Source organism: Schistocerca nitens, chromosome 3 (genome assembly GCF_023898315.1).
Source record: "Schistocerca nitens isolate TAMUIC-IGC-003100 chromosome 3, iqSchNite1.1, whole genome shotgun sequence".
Classification (NCBI taxonomy): domain Eukaryota; kingdom Metazoa; phylum Arthropoda; class Insecta; order Orthoptera; family Acrididae; genus Schistocerca; species Schistocerca nitens.
In genome coordinates this window covers 994,237,691-994,264,978 of record NC_064616.1, presented here as the reverse complement: position 1 = coordinate 994,264,978, position 27,288 = coordinate 994,237,691, and the positions used below count along the sequence as shown (strand labels likewise).

At 41.3% G+C, this 27,288-nt stretch overlaps 1 protein-coding gene across 2 annotated transcripts in view; it reads right to left on the bottom strand.

The window, feature by feature from the left end:
- The window catches only part of LOC126249057 (F-box/LRR-repeat protein 6), a 241,118-nt gene that overhangs the window by 5,039 nt on the left and 208,791 nt on the right, over window positions 1-27,288 (bottom strand). For both annotated transcript variants that reach the window (XM_049950695.1, XM_049950696.1), the window contains exon 9: window positions 19,259-19,432. In XM_049950695.1, the coding sequence (XP_049806652.1) occupies window positions 19,259-19,432 (174 nt within the window). The remainder of the gene's footprint in view (window positions 1-19,258; window positions 19,433-27,288) is intronic.

Sequence of the window (27,288 nt, the reverse complement as noted above, 5' to 3'; positions counted from 1 at the left end):
GAGAGTTTACTGTAGTGCCTCTTTCCAGGAAATCCACAAAAATCACATCTTTTTTGTCCCGAAAGACGGTCGCCATCACCTTCCTTGCCGACATTGTCTGCATGCATTTCTTGAGTTTTTGGGGGGAATTTGTGTGCCCCCACTGCAAACGAGTAATGAGTTGCCATCTTTCTCGTAAGCGTCCAAAAACGTTAACGCTGCAGCCATTCGCTGATTTTTGTGAATCTCTGTCAAGATTTTTGGTATCCATCTTGCACAAAACTTGTGGTAACCAAGCTTTTCGGTAATGATTTCATGCAACAAACTTCGTGAAATTTGTGGAAAACTCACAGAGAGTTCTGGTATTGGGAAATTACGGTTTTCACGGACCGCGGCATCGACTTTTTCGACAAGTTCGGCAGTCACTATGCTGGGTCTTCCACTTCGCTCTTCGTCATGAACATTAGTTTGGCCATTTTTAAATTTTATGACCCATTGACGCACACCACCTTCAGTGATTATGTTGTCCCCATACACTTCACAAAGCTCCCAATAGATTTCTATCGGTGTACAGTTTTTTGCAGTCAGAAACCTTACTACAGCACGCACTTCACACTTCGCGGCATTTTCAATTCACGCTGACATTTCAAACTGTCACGGTAACTCAACGGAGTACAGCACAAACCTCTCACTAGCACGGCAGGATGCCGACTAAGTGGCGGAATGCCATGACACCAAGATGGCTGCGCTAGCCCTGCCCCTAACGGACACAAACGAAAACGTAATGTACTTTGTGGATAGCCCTCGTAATAGCCTCACATTAGTCTTAGTCTGAAAAATAGACAACATAGAATAAATGCATTTACTCTGCGAACAAGCAATTCCTTTTTGAAAAGCATTGCTAGTAGTGAAGATATCACCATACATCCACATTAAAATGTGGTGCAGGACGATGAGGTTACACAGAGAGATATAAAGTGTGTACAACATGCTGGTGACACAAACATAAGGGTTATGATGTTTGTGAGTGTAAACTAACATTAGTGTTTGAAACAGACTTACTTCATCTTTATGTTGGATGATGAAACTGCAGAAGTGTAAACAATACAAACCCTAGCTGGACAGAACAACAATAAAAGCATTGTTTCTAATAAAGTAAAAAGTGTGTGGTCATGTTAACTAGAAAATATCTTTTTGAACGTGACGTGCGAACAGCAATTGCGAATGTAAGCATGTGTAAGCAGCAAGGAAAATAGAATAATATTCTGTTTCTGATCAGTGTGGTGAAGTTTTTTAATTGTGATTTGGTTTTCATACAAGAGGGCTGTAGAATCATTTTACAAATAAGTTAAAATGTTCTTTCGGATTAGATTCAAACTGGTGATCTACGGATGTCATCTTTTATAATTCAACTGTCTACCACTCTAACAACTGAGCTACTGAATAATTGAGGCAAAGTTTGGTAAAATGACAATTTTCACAAGGAGTTTAATTTCGTCAAATGGTGCTGTCCTTTGTTGTAACAGTGGGAGAGCATATCTCAGAGGTAAGTTAATGTTAACTTCACAGTGGAACACATTTTTAATTAAGTTAGTGAACTTGTGCATCTCGGTAGCAATTTGCGGCACAGTGCAACCACATTTTACACGTCATCTTATTCTTTGGAACGTTCAAAAACAACTTTTCAGTGTTTTTAAAGATGCAATTGTGCAGTATGGTACTGCACACCACTTGTAACCCATTTTCTGAAACGTAAATTCTAAAACAAGGCAGCACTGTTAATTAGCGCTATGAGAATACGAGCAGCAAGATAGCCAATGATGCCACAGGCATCACGACTCGAATGGAGCGTTACAGTTGGCCTTCAAATTACTTGCATTCCATTTCCGTTTTTATACAAGAATACTGAAATTCGAGAGGAAATAAGCATGTTAGGGGCATAAAATGACATAATTATCATTTACAGGACTTTCCAAAAAACAGTCAAATACCCTATTGCAGAACAATCATTGGAAGCAGTCACTTCCATAAAATATGTAAGAGTACTTATACAGAGTGATTTGAAGTGGAAGGACCACATAACATTAATCGTGCCTAAGACAGATGCCAGATTGCGGTTCACAGGAAGAACTCTCAAACTCTCAGGAGACACAGACAGTCGACAAAGGCAGTAGCTTACGAGGCACTCATTTGACCGATTCTTAAATATTGCTTGTCAGTCTGTGATCTGTACCACATTGGATTGATATATGAAATAGAGAAGCACCGAGGAAAAGCAGTACATTTCATTACAGGTTCATTTAGTAAGTGCAAAAGCATCACGGAGATGCTCAGCTAACTCCAGTGGGAGATGCTGCAAGCCTGTACGGTCTACAGTTAAAAGTTCCACGAGCAGGCATTCCTAGAGATTCGACTAATATATTTCTTCCTCCTACATATATTTTGTGAAAAGCTTATGAAGACAAAATTAAATAGCTGACATACAAGTTTTCTGAGTAGACGCAGAAGAAGGCCACTATAACCGTGGCTAAAACATTGAATTCCCCAATACAGTTTTCTACATTATGATGTGGTCCTATACTCAGAAAAATTTTACGTCAACTAATTCTGGCTGTGGCAGCTGACACATTTATACAATTATGGAGTAGATTCCAGCCCACAGCAATTGCTCTTCCCGCAAACCGTTCACGATTGGAACACGAAAAGGGAGAAGTGGCAATGGTACACAAAGTACCCTCTGTCACATGCAGTAGGGTGGCTTGCAGAGTATAGACGTGTAATATACAGGTAAAATGTGATATATCTGTAAGCTTGTTGTACCTGTCATTAAAGTTAATTTTTAAAAACAGACGACGACAAAAGTGCATGCAGTCAGAGGTGCAGGACACTACTAGTACTGTATCCAAACGTTACAGGTTTTTCCCTTATTTTATTTTATTTTTTTGCAGTTATTACTTCATATCTAAGAATTCATCTATTGAGCAGAAGGAGTTGTCATTCAGAAATTCTTTTTATTTGCTTTTAAATGTTGGTTGGCTATCTGTCAGACTTTTAATACTATTTGACAAATGACCAAAGATTTTTGTGGCAGCATTATTCACCCCTTTCTGTGCCAAAGTGAGATTTAATCCACAATAGTGAAGCTCATCCTTTCTTCTAGTGTTGTAGCTATGCACTTCGCTGTTATTTTTTAATTTTGATGGGTTATTAATGACAAATTTCATAAGTGAATATACGTATTGTGAAGGTACTGTGAATATCCCGAGTTGATTAGATTAGATTAGATTTACTTTCATTCCAATTGATCTGGAGTGAGGAGATTCTGCAGGATGTAGAACATGCCAGAAAAACAATACATGACAAATATTTACAACTCAAACAAATAAGCTAATGTACCATTCCACAGGTCCCAAGTGGCATGGTCATCATTTTTTAATGAATGCTATATGAAAGAATCATTTTACAAATACTAAAGCATTGAATTTAAAATAAAAATGTTTTTTATTTATTTATAAGGTAATAAATGTGTAATACAACTACTAAATACTTATTTACAATGAACACGTTACTGCACTGAAATTGTGCAGAAGTTATATATATATATATATATATATATATATATATATATATATATATATATATATATATACACACACACACAAATCAGTCGGTTCTACTGAGAAATTCATCAATGGAGTAGAAGGAGTTGGCCACCAGTAAATCCTTTAGGCTTCTCTTAAACTGAATTTCATTGGTTGTTAAGCTTTTTATGGCTGCTGGCAAGTTATTGAAAATGTATGTTCCTGAATAATGCACACCTTTCTGTACAAGGCAAAAGTGACTTTAAATCCTTGTGAAGATTATTCTTATTTCTAGTATTGATTCCATGAATTGAGCTGTTGGTCTGAAGAAGTGATATATTTTTAATGACAAATTTCATTAAGGAATAAATATATTGGGAAGCAGCAGTTAGTATCCCTAATTCCCTAAACAGGCTTCTGCAAGATGTTCTTGAGTTCACACCACATATAACTCTTGTGGCATGTTTTTGTGCCCGGTAAACTTTAGCTTGGCTTGATGAATTGCCCCAAAAAATAATCCCATATGACATTATGGAATGAAAGTAAGCATAATATAACAGCTTTTTCATTTTTATATCCCCTATGTCTGACACAATTCGCATTGCAAATAGAGATTTGTTAAGACGCTTCAGCGGTTCTGTGGTGTGCTCCTCCCAGTTGAATTTATTATCAAGCTGTAATCCCAAGAATTTAACACTGTCCACTTCTTCTATCTGCTTGTTATCGTATGTTAGGCGTATACTCGTGGGACACCCCTTACAAGTTCTGAACTGCATGTAGTGTGTTTTTTCAAAGTTTAGTGACAAAGAATTGGCTAGGAACCAGTGATTAATGTCCACAAATATTTTATTAGCTGACCTTTCTAAGACTACACTTGATTTGCTATTTATTGCAATGTTTGTATCATTGGCAAACAAAACGAACTTGGTTTCTGGTAATGTTACTGATGAAAGGTCATTGATATACACAAGAAAAAGTAAGGGCCCCAAAATGGAACCTTGTGGGACCCCACATGTAATTAGTTCCCAGTTGGATGATGCCTGATAGCATGATACAGGTCTCTTTCCTAATAACACTCTTTGTTTCCTGCCAGCGATATAAGATTTGAACCATTTTGCAGCATTTCCTGTTACACTATATTGTGATTTACGCAGTCAAATGCCTTTGACAGATCACAAAATATACCAGTTGCCTGCAATTTTTTGTCTAATGAATTATTGAAAGGAAAGTGCAAGTATTAGTTGAGAACAAATTGGATGAAAATCAGTGTGGGTTTAGGCCTCTTAGAGGTTGTCAGGACCAGATCTTTAGCTTACGGCAAATAATGGAGAAGTGTTACGAGTGGAATAGGGAATTGTATCTATGTTTTATAGATCTAGAAACGGCATATGACCGGGTTCCTAGGAGGAAGTTATTGTCTGTTCTATGTGATTATGGAATAGGAGGCAAACTTTTGCAAGCAATTAAAGGTCTTTACATAGATAGTCAGGCAGCAGTTAGAGTTGACGGTAAATTGAGTCCATCGTTCGGAGTAGTTTCAGGGGTAAGACAAGGCTGCAACCTGTCTCCACTGTTGTTCATATTATTTATGGATCATATGTTGAAAACAATAGACTGGCTGGGTGAGATTAAGATAGGTGAACACCCAATAAGCAGTCTCGCATATGCAGATGACTTAGTTGTGATGGCAGATTCTATTGAAAGTTTGCAAAGTAATATTTCAGAGCTACATCAGAAATGTAAGGACTATGGTATGAAGATTAGCATCTCCAAAACAAAAGTAATGTCAGTGGGAAAGAGATATAAACGGATTGAGTGCCAAATAGGAGGAACAAAGCTAGAACAGGAAGACGGTTTCAAGTACTTAGGATGCATATTCTAACAGGATGGCAACATAGTGTAAGAACTGGAAGCGAGGTGTAGCAAAGCTAATGCAGTGAGCACTCAGCTATGATCTACTCTCTTCTGCAAGAAGGAAGTCAGTACCGAGACTAAGTTATCTGTGCACCGTTCAATCTTTCGACCTACTTTGTTGTATGGGAGCGAAAGCTGGGTGGATTCAGGTTACCTTATCAATAAGCTAGAGGTTACGGATATGAAAGTAGCTAGGATGATTGCAGGTACTAGTAGATGGGAACAATGGCAGGAGGGTGTGCACAATGAGGCAATCAAAGAAAAACTGGGAATGAACTCTATAGATGTAGCAGTCAGGGCGAACAGGCTTAGATGGTGGGGTCATGTTACACGCATGGGAGAAGCAAGGTTACCCAAGAGACTCATGGGTTCAGCAGTAGAGGGTAGGAGGAGTCGGGGTAGACCAAGGAGAAGGAACCTGGATTTGGTTAAGAATGATTTTGAAGTAACAGGCTTAACATCAGAAGAGGCACCAATGTTAGCACTGAATAGGGGATCATGGAGGAATTTTATAAGGGGGATTATGCTCCAGGCTGAACTCTGAAAGGCATAATCAGTCTAAAATGATGACGATGATGATGATGAATTAAGCAAATTTTTACTGTAAGTGTAGATGGCCTTCTCAATATCAGAACCCATTAGAAATCCGAACTTTGACAGTATGTTATTTGAGATAAGATGGTTATACAGCCGATTGTACATTACTTTTTCCAAAATTTTTGAGAATGCTGGCAAAAGTGAAATTGGACGGAAATTTGATGCTATTTCTTTATCTCCCTTCTTAAACAGTGGCTTAACTTCAGCATATTTCAACCATTCAGGAAATATTCCACTGATAAATGACTGGTTACACAGATAGCTTAATATGTTACTTAACTCAGAATCACATTATTTAATTAACTTTGTTGATATTTCATCACACCCACTAGATGTTTTTGATTTTAATAATTTTATGATGGATATTATTTCTCCTGGGGTAGTGAGGGTCAGATTCATATTACGGAAGTTACTTGAAATGTCTGGTCTGAGGTATTCCATAGCAGCATCTACAGAACCTGACAACCCCATCTTGTCAGTAACAGTTATAAAATGTTTGTTAAATAGTTCTGCAACACTATACACGTCTGTCACCAATGTATCATTTACTCTTCATGCTATTTGTCCCTCTTCATGTCTGGTTCTAGCAGTCTCCTCCTTCACTATATCCCATATAGTCTTTTATTTTGTTGTCTGATATGACTATCTTTTCCTTGTAATATATTTGCTTTGATGTCCATATTACAGTCTTTAATATTTTGCAGTATTTCTTGTAATGTGCTATAGCATCAACATCGGAACTGTTTCAGATTGACAGATACAGTTTTCTTTTTGTTTTACAAGATACCCCTATTCCTTGAGTAATCCATGGCTTCTTTGTAGACTTTGCTCTAACCTTGGTAAGTTTTGGGGGAAAACAGTGTTTGAATAAGGTAAGCACTTCGAATAAGGTAAGTCCAGTGAATGTCTCTGAGGAGTGTCCTAAAATGATCAATTTTTGGCTTATTGATTACCCTCTTGAGCTCAGATTTAACAGATTTTATATCCTGATCAGTATTAAAATTTAACAGAAGGAACTGCATGTCATGGTCTGAGAGGCCATTGACTATTGATTTTGTAATATAATTTCGTTCATTGGACTTTTTTTATAAAGATATTATCAATGGCTGTTTGTGAGCAATTGGCTACCCTAGTGGGGAACTTTACAGTGGGAATTAAGTTGAATGATAGTGTTACTAACTCAAATAAGTTCTTATTGGGAGTGTCTTTAAGGAAATCTACACTGAAATCACCAGCAACCACTATTTCTTTGTTTTTGGTTGTTAAATGGGCCAGTACAGCTTCAAGGTGGTTTACGAACAGATTAAAGTTACCTGCAGGTGCTCGATATACACTTAATATTATGAAGGATTTTTTGTGAAATTGTACTTCTGTTGCACATGCTTCCATATGCTGTTCTATGCAAAATTTATGAATGTCTATGTTCTTAGATTTATGACAGTTCCTGATGAATGTGGCAACTCCTTCTTTATCCATTTCTGATCTACAAAAGTGACATGCTAACCTAAACCCTGTAACACTTAAAAGTTCTATACCAGTGGTCACATGGTGTTCAGAGAGGCAGATTATGTCAGCTGGGTTTGAAGACTCTAATTCATCTATGCAGATAGTTAATTCATTAATTTTATTTCTCAGTCCTCAAATATTTTGATGCAATAAAGATAGCTGACATTTCACAGTGACTGAGTTAAAATTGGGTAGAGTTAAAATATCTGCTGACTGTTGTAAACTCTTAACCAATAGCTGTTTATGCTGATGTAATAAGCAAGAATTATGTTTTTTGGTTTCTTTCTCAAACTGAAGGTTTGTCTCAGTCCTAACCTGTCTTAAAATCTGGTTTCTTTCTGTCCTCACTACCCTAAAAAAGGGTCTTTTCTGAACCCTATAACCACTGGTATTTTATCACTCGTGACAGTGCCTACCCCCTTTAACTTTCCTGCTATTTTCCCAGCCAGTGTACCCTTCCCATTCCTGTTGAGGTGAAGCCCATGCCTAGTATAATCCCACCTATTGAGAGTATCAACAGGAACCACACCAATGCGTGACCCTGCACCTGACATAAACAGCCATTCCAACTCCAAATTAACTCTCCTGACAGAAGAGTTCAAATGACGTTGGTCATGGCACCCGAAAACAGATACAAACTCAACACTAGTATGCTTCGATGCTGATGCAATCTTTGCCAGGTCACACTCTATACTGTACCCAGGATCTCTGTCAATACTATTACCTGCCCCACCCACTATAACCACAGTATCTTACTTAGTGAAATCTTTGCAAAGTGATCCTAAATCCTCCATCACCTGCTCCAGACCAGCACTAGGTTTAAAAAAATTGGTGACCTAGTATTCTGACTCTAGTTCATCCTGCAAAAGTTGGCCAACACCTCTTCCATGGGAACTACCTAACAACAACACTTTATTTCTCTTTACTGATTTCCCTACATTCTTACTTTTCAATTTGCTCCTGAAAGTTTGTTGTGCCCTGTCTACACCTGCAACTGCTTGAGGCTCACCAGCTTCTAACTGAAGCAACAGGTCAAGTCTATTTTCCACATTCACCACGAAGCTGTCAGACAAAGTTCTAGGCCTTTTCCTCCTGTTGCCTGTTGCCACTCCCCACTCTCTTTACCCTTCTCCCTCCTTAACCTGTCAAGATCTCCCTTGGCCTTGTCTAACTCAGCCTGAAGGGCGGCAATTTTCCCTTCCTGTTCTAATATCTTCCTATCTCTACTACAAATCCTACAAAACCACTGATGAGTCTCATTTACTTCCCCTATTCCCACGCCACTACAGTCACCCACATGGAAAAAACTACAGCACCCATCACACCAAAGCCCCGACCTAACAATTCTACGGCAAGTCAAGCACTTTTCACTCATGATAAATGTAATAGAGTATTAAGAATAAGTCAGTTAAATTACAGATAAACACGAAAATATGGTTCCAAACATTTGGCCTATATGCAACTGTGTGTAAACAAAAACAACAGTGCAAAGTTTCTGAAATAACAACTTAAACTTTACACTACTTTCCGGAAATGCTAGTTAAATAATGAAGAGGTACACTACAGTTAAATTGCTGGAGAGAGTAAAGAACAGCTAAACGAAATTCTATAGATTTACTGCGGCAAAACGTAAACAGAAAATACGACTGTATGATCTTTTCGCATTTTCTGCTATATTACGTAAAGAAAAATGAAACCTTTAATGGTACACTTAAAAGGCACACAAATACACCTATTCACCAAGTAATCAGTAGTAAACTATATGTTTTATAATCTAAAATGACTTAACTTTACGAGAACACCAAAACTTGTGCTAGTCGCCTGGTTGCAGGGCTGCCAACATCCTAAATGTCTGCAAGGTGATCTTGGGTGGGCTCCAGCTAGTATTCTGATCACACGCTTTTGTGCAAAGAATATTTTCTCTCTTAGTGACCAATTGCCCCAAAATATGATGCCATATGAAAGCAGTGAATGAAAATAGGCATGGTAGGCTAATTTACTGAAATGTTTATCACCAAAATTTGCAATAACCCTAATAGCATAGTAGCTGAACCTAATCGTTTCAGCAGATCATCGATATATTTCTTCCAATTCACTTTCTCATCAATGCACACACCCAGAAATTTTGAGTATTCCGCCTTAGCAACAGACTTCTGTTCATAGTCCACATTTATCAATGGTGTTATGCCATTTACTGTACAGAATTGTATAAACTGTGTTTTCTCAAAATTTTGTGAGAGTCCATTTGCAGAGAACCACTTAATAATTTTCTGAAAAACATTATTTGCAACTTCCTCAGCTGATTCTTGTTTGTTGGGTGTGATTACTATACTTGTATCATCAGCAAAAAGAACTAGCTTTGCATCTTCATGAATATAGAGTGGCAAATCGTTAATATATGTTAAGAACAATAAGGGACCCAAGACTGAACCCTGTGGGACACCATTCTTGATACCTTCCCAGTTAGAGGACTCTTGATGTTTGCAGACTATCTGTATTGTTAATTTCAACCTTCTGCATTCTTCCAGTTAAGTATGAATTAAACCATTTGTGCACTGTCCCACTCATACCACAATACTTAAGCTTATCTAATAGAATTTCATGATTCATGATTCACACAATCAAAAGCCTCTGAGAGATCACAAAATATCCCAATGGGTCCAGAATGAGATTTTCACACTGCAGCGGAGTGTGTGCTGATATGAAACTTCCTGGCAGATTAAAACTGTGTGCCCGACCGAGACTCGAACTCGGGACCTTTGCCTTTCGCGGGCAAGTGCTCTACCATCTGAGCTACCGAAGCACGACTCACGCCCGGTACTCACTGCTTTACTTCTGCCAGTACCTCGTCTCCTACCTTCCAAACTTTACAGAAGCTCTCCTGCGAACCTTGCAGAACTAGCAGTCCTGAAAGAAAGGATAATGCGGAGACATGGCTTATCCACAGCCTGGGGGATGTTTCCAGAATGAGATTTTCACTCTGCAGCGGAGTGTGCGCTGATATGAAACTTCCTGGCAGATTAAAACTGTGTGCCTGACCGAGACTCGAACTCGGGACCTTTGCCTTTCGCGGGCAAGTGCTCTACCATCTGAGCTACCGAAGCACGACTCATGCCCGGTACTCACAGGAGAGCTTCTGTAAAGTTTGGAAGGTAGGAGACGAGGTACTGGCAGAAGTAAAGCTGTGAGTACCGGGCGTGAGTCGTGCTTCGGTAGCTCAGTTGGTAGAGCACTTGCCCGCGAAAGGCAAAGGTCCCGAGTTCGAGTCTCGGTCGGGCACACAGTTTTAATCTGGCAGGAAGTTTCATATCCCAATGGGTGATTTTCGGTTATTCAATGCACTTAATATTTGATTAGTGAAAGCATATATAGCATTTTCTGTTGAAAAGCCTTTCTGAAAAACAAACTGACATTTTGTTAGTGCTTCATTTTTACAAATATGTGATGGTGCTCTCGAATACATTACTTTTTCAAGAATTTTGGATAAAGCTGTCAGAAGTGAGATTGGGTAGTAGTTGTTAGCATCAGATCTATCCCCTTTTTTGTGCAATGGTTTAACAATAGCCTATTTCAGTCCATCTGGAAAAATGCCCTGTTTCAGTGAGATACTACATATGTGGCTGAGATTCCTACGTATTTGGTGGGAACAAGCTTTTAGTACTCTGTTGGAAATGCCCTCAATTCCACGTGAGCTTACTTTTGAGTGAATTTATTATTTTCCTAATTTCAGTAGAAGAGGTGGGTTGAATTTCAATTTTAACAAATTGCATAGCTACTGCCTCTGCCTTGCATTTTCTAATGAATAGCTGGAGCCTATTTTCTCAACACTTATAAATGATTAGTAAAAATGTTTTTTACTTCTGACTTCTTGTTAACAAACTTTTCATTGTGTCTGATAGAAATACATCATCCTGTGCTTTCAGTTGCCCTGTTTCCCTTTTAACAATATTATAAATTGTTTTAATTTTATTATCAGATGTGCTAATCTCAGACGTAATGCATATACTTCTGGACTTTTTAATAACTTTTCTTAATACAGTGCAGTAGTTTTCATAATGTTTCACTGTTTTGAGATCATTACTCCTCCAAGCAATAAGATACATTTCCTTTTTCTGTTTACAAGATATTTTTATCCCTTTAGTACGCCAAGGCTTTTTACATGGTTTCTTACAATATATTTCACTGTTTTCTTGGGGAAACTGTTTTCAAATATACTCACAAAGGTATCATGAAATAGGTTAAATTTTAAATTAGCATCATGTTGCCTGTACACCTCATCCCAGTCTAATTGTTGCAAGTTTTACCTAAAATTTTGAATTGTTAAATTGTTAGTTGAACGCACTAGTTTGGAGGACTGTTTTGCATTACTGTATGGAGCTATATCATATACTGTAACTAGCTGTGCATCATGATCAGACAGACCATTCTTAACAGGAAAAGTTTTTATTTGAATAAATATATTAGTGTGCTGCTTTGCTGTACCAACCGAGTAGGAAAAACAGTAACTGTTGTCAAATTGAAAGAATCAGGTCAAGTTTTCTATCGGACTCTTTCAGAAAATCTATATTGAAATCCCAACAAACAATAATTTGCTTTCCTCTGTCTGACAGATAGCACAACAAAGAATCCAAGTTTTTAAAAAATAGTTGAAAATTTCCCAATGGGGGCCTATACACGGCTACAATTATAAGTGCCATTATTTAGTTTAAGCTCACCTGCACATGCTTCTATATGTTGCTCTATGCAAAAAGTTTAGTTTCCAAATTTTTCACACTATTTTAACATACATGGCAACTCCTCCTCTCCCCATAGCGTCTACTTACACATGCTGAAAGCTTATATCCACCTACATTTACCATTTCCATACCTGTGACTATATGATGTTGAGACAGGCATAGAACGTCTATTCCACCATCAGTTTCTAAATCTTCTAAGTGAACAAGAAGCTCATCTACTTTGTTTTTTAATCCACTGATATTCTGATGCAATATATTAACATTATTTTTCAATGTCCTTTTTGTGAATCTTGTGACATACTAACATTATTTTACACTGTACATTTCTAGTACCTGCCTCTCTGAACTTCTCATTAAGCCTAATTTCAATCAATGTAGGATGATTGGACACTGATCTTAGCCTAAAAAAGTACTCCCATGAGTTTCAGTGCCCCCTATTAAAGATTTTGCTATAATCCCAGCCAGTTTACCCTTTCCTTTCCTGTTGAGATACAGGCCATGTCTTGTGAAGTCCCACCTACCAATACCATCAACTGGAACCAAACCTATGCCTGACAAAGTAGCTGCCCGAAGCAGCAGATCTAGCTCCATATTGACCCTCCTGACAGAGCTGTTCAATTGGGGCTGATCATACCACATGAAAGCAGGAACCCAGCCAACATTTGCTATTTTTACCTGGTCATGTCCTCTATCACTTGGCTAAGACATGCATTGGGCTTGAAAATACTTGTGACCTGGTACCTGTCACCTAATTTTTCCTGCAAGATCTGGCCCACACCTCTTCCATGGCTACTACCTAACAACAGAACATTCCTCCTACTTTCTACTTTTTTTTGCAACAGTTAGTTTCTCAGTGAAAGTCTGTTGAGCACTGACTACACTTACATCAATGCTGACTACACACTCCTACTCATCTGCATTAACTTACATTTTTCCACATTTATAGCAAGACGCCATTCATCACACCAACTAGAAATTTTGTCTGAGTCATCTTGTATCTTCCTACAGTCACTCAACTTTCACACCTTTCTGTACACCTCAGCATCATCAGCAAACAGCTGCAGATTGCTGCCCACCCTGCCCGCTAAATCATTCATGTATGCAGAGAACAACAGTGGTCCTACCATACTTCCCTGGGGCAGACCTGATGATGCCGTTGCCTCTGATGAACACTTGCAGTGGAAGACAACATACTGGGTTCTATCACTTAACAAGTCTTCAAGCCACTCACGTATCTGCGAACGTATTCCATACGTTTATACCTTCGTTAACAGCCTGCAATTGGGCACCCATATCAAATTCTTTCCAGAAATCTAGATATACGGAATCTGCTTGTTGCCCTACATCCATAGTTCACAGAATATCAAGTGAAACCGGACAAGCTGCTCTTTCTGGCAACAGACGCTTCCCAACATGCTCACAAAAATGCTAACGGGTCTGAACAGTCAATCATGTATACCTCCAAAACCCTGACAGCCATCTAGTACAATAATTCTCAATTAGAAAAGAAGGCTTTAGCCATAGTGAATGCCATCTACATGTTCCATGTTTTCCTGTGGCACCAAATTCCATTGCATCACCAACCATAAGTCACTTGTGGCACTATTTGACACCCATTTGTGACTCTCTGACAGGAATGCGCAAAATCTTCAGTGCTGGGCTTCGTTTTTGAGTGCATACCAATATAAGATTCATTAGAGATCCACAGTACATGATAATGTGGATGCATTGTCACACCTGCCTACGGGACTTGACCTGGCCTTCAACAGAATCAAAGTTGTCTGTTTTCAGAGTGGTGCTCACTTGCAGATGTGGCCGACAGACTTCCGGTGACGGCCCATCGCATAGCTCAGGCCATCTGGCAAGATCCTGTGGTCGATTCTGTGTGCAATGGTTGGACCAAGTGCCAGCCTGCCAAGGAGTCTGGTCCACTCCGCACCTAGTTCCTTCTCCATCATCAGCTGGCAGTAGTCGCTGGTGTTCTCCTTCTAAGTGCCAACTTGGAGGAATCAACCGTCCTCATCCCTATCGTCCTGCGGGCTCGTATCCTTGCTCTCTTACACTGTGATCATTGGGATGTGACTTGCGTGAAGGTCCTTGCATAGTGTTTTGTCTGTTGTCCTCAGGTCGATTCAGCCCACGAGAAGCTTATCCACGAGTGCCGCCACTATGCCGAACAGCAGGTGGCATTGCCATGAAATTTTGGTCTTTATCCCATGCCAAGTCAGCCTCGAGACTGCATTCGCGTCAGTTTTGCAGGCTCCTTCTGTCAGTCTATGGGCTAGGTAGTAACTGATGCACTGTCCAGTAACCCGTATGTCCTACACACGCACTCCACCACCTCACAAGCAACTGCGTGGGGTCTCACCCAGGTTTTCGTAACTGAAGGGATGCCCAGAATGATCATCTCTGACAATGGCGTGCACTTCACATCAGCACCGGTTAACGATTTCTGTACCTGCAATGGTACTGCACACCTCACGTCTGCACCATTTCACCCACTATCAAATGTGAAGGCAGAGCATATGGCACGCACCTCTAAGATGCAGCTACAAAAGTGCTTGGTAGACTTGTCAGAAGACTCAGCATTGCCTCTGTTTCCCAACACCTATATGACCACACCACTCTATCACTGAAGCCCAGCAGAGATCTTCCATGGCCGATCTTTGTAATATGCCCTAGGCAGTCCTGTCTGGGCACATGCCTTCAGTTGGCAGCCTGGATGGGTGCCAGTGACAGTGTAAATGATGTGCGGTCAGCAAAGGTTCACCACGGACATCGGGTGTATCTCTCCGGCCATCAAAACTGTCTGCACGCTCGGTTGGGCTACTACGTGCCACATCTGCAATCGAGCAGACGCTGGTGGGGAGTCTGCCTGCAAGCACCACTCCAATCCAGGGGCCAGGTGCCACAAGGCTGACTCCACCTCTGCTAATGTGAAGTGTCATGACAGCAACACATCACAGGATGCTGACGATCCAATGAAGGTGAACAGCATCGACACACAGCTGCTGTTGCATCTCAGTTGCTACAGAGTCTTCTGGGGTGATGCTGTGGCCTCCTCAGCCACCACCATCCGTCTCCAGTGGCAGTTCTGCCATTGTGGCCCATGTCTTCTTCCACCAGTGCCTGTTGTACTGGCTCCCTGAAGGGGGGAGAAGTATGGCACACATCTGCATACGCTGCCACCAACACAACTACAGCATTCATATTTGGCACCGTTGGTGAGACACCAAAACAAGAGTGCCTGCTTCACTTGCTGCTAGCACCACTGCCAGCTGAGTGAGGATGGCTGTGTGTCTGCAGCACGCCCCTTTCTCTCGTGCACCATTCGCACTTCGTGAAGTTTCAATTTGCTGTTTAGGACTGTTTCACGATTTTATGATGAACTGTGCTTGTTACTGGGTTGGCCTGGAGTGTTCACCTACTGTTTTCTGTCCACACTTGTGCAGAGCTCTGGTGTTCTGTGACAATTGTTGCAATTACTGTGCACTGAGTTATTTGTAAGAAAACTGTAGATACTGCAACCTGGATATGAAATGAGCCTGTACATGGAATACAAATATCGATATGTAGCTTATAAACAGTAATGAGTGCAACATCAATAACAAAACAGTGGTAGTAATGAACTTTACAAAAATTGGAGTGTTGAAAATTATTTTTGCTTTATCAGACTAAATGAAAATACAAATTGTCAGAGAAGATTATAAGTACAGATGCTGCAGTGATGGATTAGAGATTATATAAAATAAGGAAGCAATTAACAGGAATTTCCAACTGTGTGTGCAACATAGGAGCCTCACACAAAAGGTATTATTTATTACTATAAAACAATTATTCCTTGGAGTACAACAAAGTGTCAAACATGTACTTCTTTAACTCATTTTTAAACAAAGATGAATTAATTCTTCTGCCTTTGGTATTATTTGGCAACGAAATGTGTAGTTTAGCATAAGCATACTTTGTTCCCTTTTGTGCAAATACCAAATACTTCAGCTCACAAAGGATATAGTCCTCTCTTCTGGTGTTATGGGCATATCTGCACTCTGTTCCCTATTAAGCAGTGTTATTTATGACGAAACACATCAGGGAAATGTTATAATAATTGTATCGAGATGTACGAACAGATTATGACACGAGGTCTGCACGAATTTGGGTGGAGGGGGTGGGTGAAGATGGGGTGGAGTTGGCAGGGGTGGGGAGGGGAGGCTACCCCCATGCATGACTCAAACTGCTGTGCTGCAAAGATTTGATTTTTTTTTTTTTAATGCTGGAATGTTGCATCAGAATATTATGCCAGTAGATATTATCAAACGAATAGCTAAAATATGTTGAATTTGAGATACTGGAGTCACTCAAATGAAAGATCACTCTCAGAACAAATGTTGATGATAATAATTATTTTAGTGGGTTGCATCAGAATATTATGCCAGTAGATATTATCAAACGAATAGCTAAAATATGTTGAATTTGAGATACTGGAGTCACTCAAATGAAAGATCACTCTCAGAACAAATGTTGATGATAATAATTGTTTTAGTATCATGAAAAAATTATGTTCCCATTTAAGACTGCTATCAACAAATTGTGAGTACACAGTTTTGGTAATTGGTTATTATGCACAACTGCACAATAGCTACTTCTTTTGCATTCTATAGGTTTGTGTGGAAGTGAACAATACTAGTCAATTGATCAAAAGGGAGTTGTCTGTGAGCCAGGCCACATTTTCCTCAAGTATATCACTGATATCAGCCTCTAATTTAATAACTGATGTTTTATCCGGTAAAATGTGTTTGTTATAAGCTAACATAGTGAAATAACAGTTTTTACTGATGTACGAAGGCTGATCGTGCCCGTAACCTGCTCAAAAAAAGTTTTATCCGATCCTCGTGACTTAAAAAAAAAAAAAAAAAACAGAAACCACTTTTGCAAAACCCTGTTGAGCACAAGAAATCACATGCAGACACCTGTGTAATGGAAATAAAAGCAAACCTTCATTCTCACTGTAGCTGAGTAGAGTGGGTTGTCCCCAAATTGCAAATGAGACAATGTGGCTCTCAAAATACCTCACAAGGTCATTTTGAGCTTAGACTGTGTGTGCATTGTTACTTCATGGCACGATGGGTTGTCAGCATGGGAAGTTTCCCACCAAACTGGCACACACAGCAACATCATTTGAACATATAACCACTATTGTAGGACACAAAACATTGAAGATCTGCCTCCTAGTGGTCACCTATGGTCAGCAACAGCTCTTGACCACTACCTACAAATTATGGATTGTATGTAAAGAACTGCACACTGCCTTTTTGGAGGCAACTAAGAAGCACGTGTCAATCCAGACATTATGCAATAGTCTCCAATTGATCAATACGGTCTCTAGGTATTCATTATGAACAACAGTACAAACTCTCCAGCACCGAGATGCACAAAGAAGGTGCAGTACTGGGACAGGATTCTCCAATCTATTGGCCAGCCCTGTAGTCAACATTTCAGCAATGGGTCTGTCCTTAAATTAAATAATTCGAGAGGTCAACCCCCATCCCATGAACACCTTCCTACATGGGGCAGAATTCAGCAAAATGCATTGGCCTTTGGAATCTGCTGATGTGAACCTGACTGTGCACGCTTAGAACATAAGAATACAGTTTCACGGTGGTAACGTTCAACAAAATGTTCTCGGGCTTCTAGCCACTTCGAGAGGTTAAATTGCCACGAGCTTCTGACCGAGCACTCCTCGGGCATTGTCAAGTGGACTGACTGCTGGTATACCCTTATATGTGCTAGCTGCCAGCTGTAATGTCACTGATGCTCACAGCATCACCGTATGTGGACATAAGTTGACTCAACATTCAATGCACCCACTTCAGCCTTGTGATTGCTGGGTCTAATGCCACACTGAGCTTAAGACTGCCGTCTCTGTTAAGGGTGCTGTCAATCGTTTTTATTTCCGTGGCTCCTTTAATTACATAGCCGCAGAAGCTGTTAGTGCAAACCGTGACAGAGGTTTTGTCAAATTTGATACGGTGACCATTTTCTCGGGCACGCTCGGCATATTTTTCACGGTAGCGTAGGTGATAAAACCTCTCGTGCTCCTTCCCGTGTCGTTCTATACTGTGCAATGTTTGTCCAGCACAAGTTTCGCCACGCTCGCAAGGTACCTTTCGGACCTCAGGTGTTCGTCTTTAAGTGGTCTCAGTAACTGCCACATTTTTAACAGAGGCCTGAAAATCGATTTGATTTTGTCTTTTCAGCAGGTGACTTACATTGTCCAACACAGAGCCACAGAATGGCAAAAAAAGTTTCTTTTCCTGCTCCTTGACATTGGTCTTACTGCAGTCTCGCTTGGGGTAACTTCATTTATCTGGTGATCATTGTAGCCTCTGTTCCTGAAGACCTCGTGTAGGTGGCTCAGCTCGTGGGGCAGCTTATCGACATCTGGTATCGTTCTTGCATGATGTACCGATGTTTGTAACACAGTCCATTTCTGTGCCGGGTGATGACAGCTGACGATGTGTGACTACGTATCGATGTGTGTAGATTTTCTGTGAATGCTATGGCGAAGGCAACCGTTTCATTTGTGGTGCACAAGGACACTGAGCATCCATTTCATTTGTGGTTCGTGAGGACATTGAGCAAGGGCAATGCATTTTCTTTTTCAACTTCCATAGTGAACTGGATGTTACTGTTAATACTGCTGAGACATTCCAACAACTCATCGAATTTTTTTACATCCGTGGGGCCAACTGATGAATATGTCGCCAACTTATTGGAAGAAACGTCTATGCTTTAATGGGGCAGTGGCATATAAAATCTTTTAGAACTGATGTACAAAAGGGGCATTAGGACTCGACTGGTCACACTTAGCAGTTTATGGCCTTAGAATGTGCTTAAGGTACATCAGGAGTTCAAATATTGAGGCTCTCAGTCATCATTTCAACTCACCTGTTTTTTAACTTGCTGCACAGTTCAGAAATCTCACCGCCAGTATAGCGTCTCTTCATACCACGAGACAAGGCACGGCAAGATGATAGGTTCAGAGAATTTAGTAAAGGACATTTCAAGACAACAGCTTTCACAGCATGAAGACTTGCTGATGATCCACATAGGTTGAGAATCCTTAAGAAATGAAAAAAAAGTATGAGTACATAAAATACTTCAGAACAAATAAAGATTGAAAAATATCAATATCTATGAAAACCATACTTTTTGGTGTAGTCTTACGTACAAATTTATGCAACTCACAATAACAGTGCAGTTATTACATACATATGGTTACTGCTAATTACTGTCACATTACTTTCGACTAGATTTTTACTGGAATTTCAGTGGCTTCCTTTCCCAACATGGCGCTTGTGAGAACTAAAACATCATGGTATAAATATAAAATTAAACTTTACTGAGCACATGACTGGAATGAATCAATAATGAGTTTAAGAACTGAAATTCACTTCACGATGAAGAACAAAGAGCTAATAAAATATCTTAAGAACCAACAAAAATGGTGGAAAGGTCTCAATAACAGCCCAAGTTAGAAATGCTTTGAGAAAAAAACCATAGAAAACCTATATTAACTTTTGAAAACATCAGAGATACGGAATCTATTCTTCAAGAAAAGAATGTGGTAAAATCTACACTTTCGGCAATGTGGAGGTTGTAAAGAACTTACGACATGTACAACCTTAGAGAGTTCTTCATACTTTCAGCAATATTACTGAACAGGTTAGAAGTCTAGTGTACTATGCCCACTGGGGGATGAGTGAGTGGTGGTGACAAGCCAGTGGGCCTTCGTGAAACATTGCTGACAATTACAAATGACTTTTATTGACTTCAGAATATGACATAGTGAACCAGGCACACCTCTTCCCGTTGCTCCTCACGCTGACGAACAGGCGGCAGTTGCCACTGGTAGCTGCTGAGCCAGCACACAGTATGGCTGAGGCCAGTGGCCTTTGTAGGCCACAACTGTTGATGTCAGCAGCAGTACACGTCGCACTGTGACGGTGTTCCACTCGGGGAACAGCTCCTCGGCTCTACGTGTGGCCACGGAGGCAGTGTGTGGAATCTGCCGTGTGTAGGATTCGACTCACTCACTGCCCTCGAGCACGATTCGATCGTGGCTGGCACTGTGGCACGAGTCCCACTAAGAACTCAGCGCAGCTGGCGGCAGGCACAAATGGAAGGGCGGCAGGGTTGTGACACCGAGTCCTGTGAAGGAGTTAGTGCTGATGGCAGGCAGAGTGCGGTCTAGAACCCACGGCTGCTGCTGGAGGAGCCCATCAACTCATTTTCCAGTGCAGCTCCGGTACTGTGGTCGTGCTACCGGTTTCCGGCAATGAGAAGTGATCTCTGCCTTAAAATCCAGTCTTATTTATAGGCCTCTAGTCACCATTTCTTTCACTTAAACCCAGTACCTAGTCACAATTTCCGCAACGAGAGACTCGTCCCGGTACGGTGACATCGCACCGCTTGCTACACATTCCCTGTTGTGTGGTGCTGTTTACTGTCGTGTTCGGCTATCCTCGTTTCGCATACCCCTGGCATGTCTGTTATATGTCACCATACGGGTGGCTATTGACCCGTGGCTGTTAACACAGTACCCTTAGATGGCTTCTGTACTACTTATCTTTACTTTTGCTAAAGAATTATAATTTTCTGTCCAAAGACTGGGTAGGCAGCAATGCACTGTCCTCCCCTACAGAGAAGACCCGGCCTCTCGGGTCTTACTTTGACCAGTATTCCACTAACGTAACACTACCCCTTACTCTACAATGGATACACTTACTACTAGAGTAGTTATTTCCATTCAATAGACAATTATCACACTCGTCACGAACCGAACAAGCTACTGTCCATCCCCCAACGTGAAGTAAAATCAAAGTCACTACGGAGCTAGGATTTGTGACACTTAAGGTCACAGTTACTCGACATCTATCATCTCGATGTTGACTTACACGCTGCAGTGATTGTTCTCCTACGATTTGCCTCTCCGGTGCAGCTATCGTCTGACTTAAGAAACAGTCTAGTTGATGTTAAAGAAGGTAAGGTTGTACTTGGAAAACATCTCTAGAAGTTCCCCTGGCCAATACAGCTGTGGAAGTGTTATATTTAACACAGTAACTTAGGCCTCGTAACATCACACTTAGTCCCGTCGATCACCCGTCCACTACCTTGTAACACTAAACATTTTGCTCCCGTGAGCCTCCCTTGCTCACAGCAACTGGTCAACACTAACTTGTTGTTGCATACTGAGTATATCTTTTATAACAGAGATTTCTGAAAATACAGATAGGGCTCAGTCATCTATTTCTGACACAGATGTCCTTCCATCCTACCTCTGAATAGCTGCACGACACATGCACTTCCACCTGTGACAACATCACATGCCGGGCATATGGTAATCATCCCACTCTGGCACTGCTGAAGCTCACCCTCAGCCATCAGCACATGTTAATCCCCGTCTTCTGCTACTAGCAACACGCTCTCTTCTCTCACCTTCACACACTTCCCCACTGCCGCTAACTTCACCGCAGAGGTGCAGTCTGTAACATTTGACAGTGCGTACTTGCTCACTACAGATACTCTCACTGACACATATAATTGTGCATTACCTGTCGTAACCTCCACTGCCACACTGTGGTAGTAGAAAAGGAGAGTCTAGTTGCCCAGCTCCACTACTAGCTGCAATTCTGGCAGTAACTTTTTCCAGGGCCTATCTCAATCCTTTCAAATACTGTTCAGGGGACAGCAAGATTAGATTCAACTGCCTGAAAAAATAAAAATTGATCCACAGCTTCCTGTAAGTTTGTCAGCTCCACTCTTGCATCCCAAATGCTATCTTCTAAGGATCGAAACAATCTCGTCAGTGTTATCCTCACATCTAGTGCCCGCATTCATGTTCTTGCGGCTTCCAAATCTCGATTCGAAGTACTCGCCTAGGCCCTGTCGTAATCCGTAACCTCCTCGGTGAGCTGCCAATGTATGTGTGTGTGTCATTTAGCGACCCACCCTTCAGATTCGTTATCTGCAAGGAATGCCATTCCACTGTCGCTCTATTTGCCTCGGCCAATTATTTTGCCGCTTCTGCAGTTTTGTTCGATCTGTTCCCATCACGTCTGCTGTCCCGAACAAGATTTTCAATATTCTATTTCCAGCCTCTATTCGTCCCCTTTTCACCCTTCTGGCATTGTGCGGCATGCTGACTGCTGGCACTGCTGTGGCTACCTCCTGCATCTGCTCTATCAAATGTTCGTACGATCCAGATGACTTCCTGTGTGCCTTGGCAACTTCCCTAAAAACCCCATCATTACTTGCTAACTGTTGCACCTGTGAGAATACCTCTTCAAGCCTCCTCACCTCGTTCTGGGGTTCTAAACATTAAACACTAAGCTCAGTGACCAACTACTGACGGACAAATTTACAACTCGTTGCCTGAAAAATACAACTCCTCCACTCAGGTCACGATCCTGCAGTGCCCCCACTCTGACTCCAGCAAAGAGTTACAGCACTGCCAACGCTAGCATCCTTCTCCTCTGGCCCTCCACAGTACAGCAATCTGAGGACAAGTGACAGCATCACGTCACGTCACATCGTGTCACTTCCCCTACCCTCCCATCAGAAGCCTGCTGTTTCTGACAGCATGTGTCCACATACCACAGGCAACTAACATACAATCTCAACTAAGATATCAACGCCCCATTCTATACACAAAAGAAAATAAGAAAAAAAAAAGAATCACAAAACATAATACATAACAACTACATCCTAGGCCTTAATGCATACGAGGTGCTATCCAAAATTTTCGGGACTGGTGCTGCCATCTGTTGAAAATCTTACCTTTAGCCTAACGGTCACCATCACCCACGAAGTAGTTCCCACCCACACGTACACACCGGTCCCAGCACTTCTGCCACTGGTCAAACGTTTTCTGGCAGTCCTGTTCTTTGAGGGTGTTTATCACTGTCAGCGATGCTTCTCAAATCCTCTCTGGAGTGTCGAACCGACGGCCTTTCGACTCGAGTTTCAGTTTTGCAAATAGCGCGAAGTCGCAAGGTGTCAAATCTGGCGAGTACGGTGGGTGGGGTACAACCGCTGTGTTGTTTTTTGCCAAAAAGGTCGCAGTGAGCGAGGACGTGTGACGAGGCACGTTTTCATGATGCGGCAGCCAGTTCCCTTGACGCCAAAGTTCTGGCCGTCGTCGCCAAACATTTTCACGGAGCTGTCGCAAAACGTCACAGCAGTACACGGAATTCACTGTTCGGTTGGGTACGACAAATTCATTGTGCACAATTTCCTCGGTATCTAAGAAAACGACGATCGTGCTCTTCACTTTCCTCTTCACCTGTGACGCTTTTTTGGGTCTTTGTGAGCCCGGACTCTTCCACTGGGGGATTGTTGCTTTGTCTCTGGGTCATAACCGTAAATCCAGCTCTTGTTGCCAGTGATAACCTGTGACAAGAAGACAGAATTTGATACACACATGCAGTTCCGTTCACAGATCCATCATAAAACCGCCACACACAAAACACGGAGTATTACGGACATCACTGTGGACACGCAACACGTCCTCCCAGCTGACTGCCACTCCGCACACTGACTTCTCACATATGCAGCTCTCACCACCTAGCGGTACAAAGATCTACTACTCCTACTTTCCAGATGGCAGTACCAGTCCCGAAAATTTTGGAGTCCACCTTGTATTGAGCATGAGGTACCTGGGCATGCTCCTCTCACTATACAGCTCTCGGTTTCTTCTTCCCTGGTTCCTTCCTTATTTTCATTCCCAGTTCCTGTGATGTCACTTCCTTGCATGGTCAATAATGCCCAACACACAAAATTATTGATCATGTAGGTAACTGTAGCTTTACATTTACTGGTGAAGTAGTCTTAATGTCGTGATACGGGGCCTGGTACTGTGTTACAAATTTCTTTGTTTTTCCCTTTGGAGTATAAGGACTGGATAACAGGACTCACTGTCCCACTCGCTGTACTGTGGCAATGTTCACACTCACTTCACTGCATCCTCTTATTTTTTCAGTGCCTTCATATTTGCTTGCTGGGCCCTTCTCCACACATCCTTCACTTTCCTCGAGAATTCTGAGACTGATTCGCCATTCCTGCCTCCCTTTTGTTGAATCGAGTCAAATGGTGATGGCATCTTCTTCCCATACACCACATCAAACGGCAACAGCCCTGTGTGAGTGTGTACCTTGGAGTTATACACACTCACCACAAAGCTTAAATATGTCCCCCAATCTGAATGGTGTGAATTCGTGTAATAACTCAGCATTCTTCCAATCGTCTGGTGAACCCGTTCTGTTCTTCTGTTAGCATGAGAATGAAGTGGACTTCTTCTTAATTTTTGTACTCTTAGTAAGTGACACAACTCTTTCATCAGGTATGACACGAAGTTTGTTTCCCGGTCTGTAGTTATCGACCTCAAAACTGCAAACTTCAATATGCACCTGTTAATCAATGCTTGAGTGACTGTCACTTCCTGTTGGTCCAGCATTGGCACAATCTCTTCTTAACAAGAAAAATGATCTATTATGGTCAGCACAAGATGACTACCCATTTGTGTCCGGTTGAATAGTTGTAATATGTCCACCCAATAAAACTAAATGGTTCCATCACCTCCGGCAACCTTTGTAGTAACACCTCTTTCTGGTTCAAATCCACTCACTACACATACTCTATGCAAATCCTAACATATTGATCCACATCACCTTTCCTCCCCCTCCACCAGTACTTCTCTGCCACTCTCCACTTCTGACAGCACTATATAGCAAGCTGGAGGATGAGTGAGTGATGCTGACAGGCCAGTGGGCTCGTGTGAAATATTGTTGACAGTTACAAATGACTTTTACCGAATTCAGTACATGACGTAGTGAGACACACGTGCCCCTCCCCATTGTTTCTGGCTGGTGCTGATGAACGGACATTCTGCCCTAACTGCTGAACTGGTGCCCTGCTCTGCTGAGGCCGGTGGCCTTTGGTCACAGATGTTGACATCAGTGGAGGTACATGTTCCACTTGGGAAATGGCTCCTCAGCTCCACACATGGCTCTGGTTGTGGCATGTGGAGTCTGCTGTGTGTGGGGTTCGACCTACTGCCCACAGACACGAGTCGGATGGCGGCTGTTCCCGTGGCACCGAGATCCACAAGGAAATCAGCACTGACAGTGGCAGGCACTGACAGCAGGTTGGCGGGGCTGTGGCACCGAGTCTCGCAAAGGACTTAGTACTGGTGGCAGGCACAGCCTTGTCTCGAACCCAAGGCTGCTGCTGGCAGAGCCCAGGTGTCTCACTGTCTGGCGTGACTCTGGCATTGTAGTGGTGCTGCTGGTTTCCAGCGATGAGAGGTGATCCCTGCCTTAAAATCCAAACTTATTTATATCATTCTGATGCCCATTTGTTTCACTAAAACCTGATACCTAGTCCTGTTGCCCGTAACAAGAGACTCGAAACAGTGTGGTGACATCAACTCACTTGTTACACTGTTACCGCTGTTTACTGCTGTGCTCAACTACCATTGCTTTGCAATCCAGTGGAGTGTCTGTTATTGTGACCCATATGTTGCCACATCGGCGGTCACCGACCTGCAGCTGTTAACACAGCACTCTATGGCACTTTCTGTACTACTTCTCCTTACTTTTGCTAAAGACATAATTTTCTGTCCAAAGACTGGGTAGCTGCACTACAGAAGTAACATGTGATAGTTACTTAGACCTGAATCTCATAATCTGTCACAAACTTTTTAACTCTATAAAGTAAGCCACAACAAATCTTAATATACTGGAACACATTCAGAAGAGGCAAGTCTCATGCAGCCATCGAGATTTAGGTTTGTGTGTTTAGTTTAGTACATTTAGTTTCATATTCCATGGATCACTTGTCCAATTATTTGTAATAATGGGAATAAGTAATTTTACATTCTTCTGTTAATATGGATACATGCCAACCACTTACAAGGCTTTTTCTTTTTTATGGTTGTAAATTACTTATTTGTACCCACCACAGAAATCTTCTATGGAATACTAGTTGTCAAGGGCAAACTTTTTTTTAACTTAGCTATCTGTCAGACATTTTACATCATTCAGTAGGTAATCAAATATTTTAGTGGTAGGCTTAAGTCAAGCTTACTGGAGAATAATTAATGTAGTTTTTCTTCTGGTATTTCAATTATGTACATTATTGTTCCTTTTGAACTGCAGTGGATCATTTTAAAAAATCAAGAGTGAATACATATTCTGTGAAGCAGTAATCAAAATGCATAACTGCCTAAACAGATGTCTACAAGATGACTGGAAGTGAGCACTACAATTATTCTTATGACATGTTTTGGAACAATGAAAACTTTCTTTCTTGGAGGTGAATTACTTCATAAAATTATTCCATAGCACATTACTGAATGAAAGTATGCAAAATTTCTTAACTTACTGATTTTTCTCTCTCCAAGATCTGAAATATAAATGTGAGTGAACTGAGTTGTTTTAGGAGATCAAGAATGCGCTTTTTTCAGTGAAAATTCTGACCGATATGAACACCTTGAAGTTTCCACTATTTATTAACCCCTCACTAAGTTAGTTACATATTCTACAGAACACCTGAAGAATTCTTCTATCAAAATGATGTGGAACAAGTCAGTTTCTAGATATCTGTACATTATTAGTGTTAACATTAATGAAAATATTATTTTTAGTCCTATTCATGCAACTGTGCTCAAAAACTAAATACCTAAACTAAACTCTGTCTGCAGGCCTTGTAAGACCCTAACGGTACTGACTGACCTCCGTGTCATCCTCAGCCTATAGGTGTCACTGAATGCGGATCTGGATGGGTGTGTAGTCAGCACACCACTTTCCTGGCCGTTGTCCGTTTTCATGACTGGAGCTATTACTTCTTAGTCAAGTAGCTACTCAATTTGCCTCACAAGAGCTGAGTGCACCCCGCTTGCCAATAGCACTCAGCAGACC